Raw genomic sequence first — 2,998 nt, forward strand, 5'->3', positions numbered from 1 at the left:
CAGTCTAAACCTCCCCTGTTGCAGCTTGAAGCCATTCCCTCTTGTTCTGTTGCTAATTACCTGTGAAAAGAGACCAGCACCAACCTCTCTACAATGACCTTTCAGGTAGTTGTAGAGACTGATGAGGTCTCCCCTCAGCCTCCTCTTTCTCAAACTAAACATTCCCAGCTTCTTCAAGCATTCTTAGTAAGATTTATTCTCTAGGCCCTTCACCAGCTTCATTGCCCTCCTCTCCACTCACTCCAGCACTTCAATATCTCTCTTGAATTGAGGTGCCCAAAACTGGATGCAATACTCCAGGTGTGGCCTCATCAGTACAGGGGGACAATCACCTCTCTACTTCTGCTGGTCACACTATTTCTAATACAAGCCAGGATGCCACTGGCTTTCTTGGCCACCTGGGCACACTGCTGGCTCATACTCTGCCGCTTGTCAATTAGAACCCCCAAGTCCTTTTCCGCCAAACACTTTCCAGCCACACTTCCCCAGCCTGTAGCATATGCATGGGGTGTTGTGGCCCAACTGCAGGACCCAGCACTTGGCCTTCTTGAACCTCATACAATTGGCCTTGGTCCATCGATCCAGCCTGTCCAGATCTCTCTGCAGAGCCTTCTTACCCTCATATTCTGTTTTTGTGTTTTCCAGCTCAGTGTTTCACTTGGCACTTTGGGGGCTGTACCAACAGCAACATTGGACTCTACCATTACGGCTCTGGGAGAAATACCACAGCCACCAATTATGGGGAATGTGGACCCATCCAAAATTGATGAAATCAGAAGAACAGTCTATGTTGGAAACTTGAATTCACAGGTAGTTTTTCTTTTTATCAGCTGTGCTAATGGAAGATGTAGATTTTTAATTTATTAATTATAATCTTACATGTTAAGATGCCTATAAGCATTTAAATTAAAAAAAAAAAGCCAAACTCTTCTTGGTCACTAGTGATATTTCAAATTCTGATTGCTCCTTTGTCAGATCAGACCAGACTGTGCAATTCATTCTAGCAGGATACCAGAGAAATCACACTAGCTGAATTCAAAAACCATGAATGTGTGTGTTGATCAAATATCCAACTTGGTATTGTTAGCTGAACACTTCCTCAGAAGTTGTGAGATCATGTCTCCCACTGTGCAGTTGCATAAGTACAGTAAGAAGGAATGATTTCTCCTAGTGGAAGTTGCAAAATTTGCATAAATACCTTTGACTTTTCCAACAGGAAAGTTAGGTCTGTCAGAAATTTGTTTTTTCAGCAGTTGATTGAATTAATTGCAAAACGATTTGCTTTTGACTGTTGCCATTATAAGTATTTTATTTGGGTTTTTTTGACTGCCAAAGTGGCTACTAGAGTGTAAAAGTACTATCAATCACAATAAAATAAAACAACTGGAAGCTATTAGAAAAACATAAAAGTCAAGTCTTGTAATAGTCTTTGGATTTTTCTTTTTTTAAAATTGATTAAAATTCACAATCAATAGCTTGGACACAGGTGCATAAGGAAATTTCTCATCATTTATTTCAAATTAGTTGCCTGAAAAGTGCAAAATCCTATGCAAGACTTCAGGGTTTGAGGTTGCACTATTTTAAATTGTAATATATTCTTTGGATTAACGGAAGAAACAATACCATTCTCTCTTAAAGTGTAACATTATCAAATTCATGTAATGGTGAGATCTCTTTCCAAAATCTGTAGCTCTTACATTACCTGATATATTGGATAAGTGGTTTTAATTATATATTTTACTTCAGCTGAGCTCTTTGACTCTTTCTAGACTACAACAGCAGATCAGCTGCTTGAATTCTTTAAACAAGTTGGAGAAGTCAAATTTGTGCGAATGGCAGGTGATGAGACACAACCAACACGATTTGCTTTTGTGGAATTTGCAGACCAAAACTCTGTACCTCGTGCTCTTGCCTTTAATGGAGTTATGTTTGGAGACAGGCCACTGAAGTAAGAAATTAATTATCCATATGAATATTGACCGAGAGATTTATTAGTATCATTATACATTTATGACTCTGATGTGCAGGAAGCTGCTGTGATTAATATTTTTTCAATATAAGGACCTCTTTTTAGTAAAATGGAACACTTTTACAAACTCCAATATCGAGTTTGGACATAACTTTCTACAAGAATAATCTGGATGGCACTGAGTAAAATATTTCTATATCTAATCTTCACGGAATCACGGAATTGTCAGAGTTGAAAGGAACCTCTAGAGATCATCTAGTCCAACTCCCCCACTAAAGCAGAATTGCCTAGAACACATTACTCAGGACTGTATCCAGGTGGGTCTTGAATATCTCCAGAGAAGGAGACTCCACAACCTCCCTGGACAGCCTGTTCCAGTGCTCTGTCACCCTCACCGTTAAGAAGCTTTTCCTTATATTTAAGTGGAACTTCCTATGTTCCAGCTTCTGTCCATTGCCCCTCGTCCTGTCACTGGGAACTACTGAAAAGAGTCTGGCTCCATCCTCCTTGCACCCACCCTTTAGATATTTGTAGGCATTAATAAGGTCTCCCCTCAGCCTTCTCTTCTCCAGGCTAAAGAGTCACAGCTCTCTCAGACTTTCCTCATAAGGGAGATGCTCCAATACCCCAGTCATCTTTGTTGCCCTCCTCTGGACTCTCTAGTAGTTTCCTGTTTCTCTTGAACTGGGGACCCCAGAACTGGATGCAATATTCTAGATGTGGCCTCACCAGGGCAGAGTAGAGGGGGAGAATGACCTCCCTCGACCTACTGGCCACACTGCCTTATGCAACCCAGGATTCCATTTGCCTTCTTGGCAGCAAGGGCATGTTGCTGGCTCATTATTAACTTATTGTCTACCAGGACTCCCAAATCCTTCTCCTCAGAACTGCTTCCCAGCAGATCTACCCCTAACCTATATTGGTGCCTGGCATTCTTCCTCCCCAGGTGCAGGACCCTACACTTGTCCTTGTTGAACCTCATTAGGTTCTTCTCTGCCCAGCTCTCCAGCCTGTCCAGGTCACGCTGGA

The 2,998-nt window shown here is 41.6% G+C and overlaps 1 protein-coding gene across 1 annotated transcript in view; it reads left to right on the forward strand.

Annotated features, from left to right (window-relative positions):
• The window catches only part of LOC104398169 (splicing regulatory glutamine/lysine-rich protein 1-like), a gene marked incomplete at its 3' end in the record, with an annotated part of 41,625 nt that overhangs the window by 30,774 nt on the left and 7,853 nt on the right, over positions 1-2,998 (forward strand). The window contains exons 4-5 of the mRNA XM_010008222.1: positions 646-810; positions 1,770-1,948. Of these exons, the coding sequence (XP_010006524.1) occupies positions 646-810; positions 1,770-1,948 (344 nt within the window). The remainder of the gene's footprint in view (positions 1-645; positions 811-1,769; positions 1,949-2,998) is intronic.

Source organism: Chaetura pelagica, unplaced genomic scaffold (assembly GCF_000747805.2).
Source record: "Chaetura pelagica isolate M959 unplaced genomic scaffold, ChaPel_1.0 scaffold1092, whole genome shotgun sequence".
NCBI classification, from domain to species: Eukaryota; Metazoa; Chordata; class Aves; order Apodiformes; family Apodidae; genus Chaetura; species Chaetura pelagica.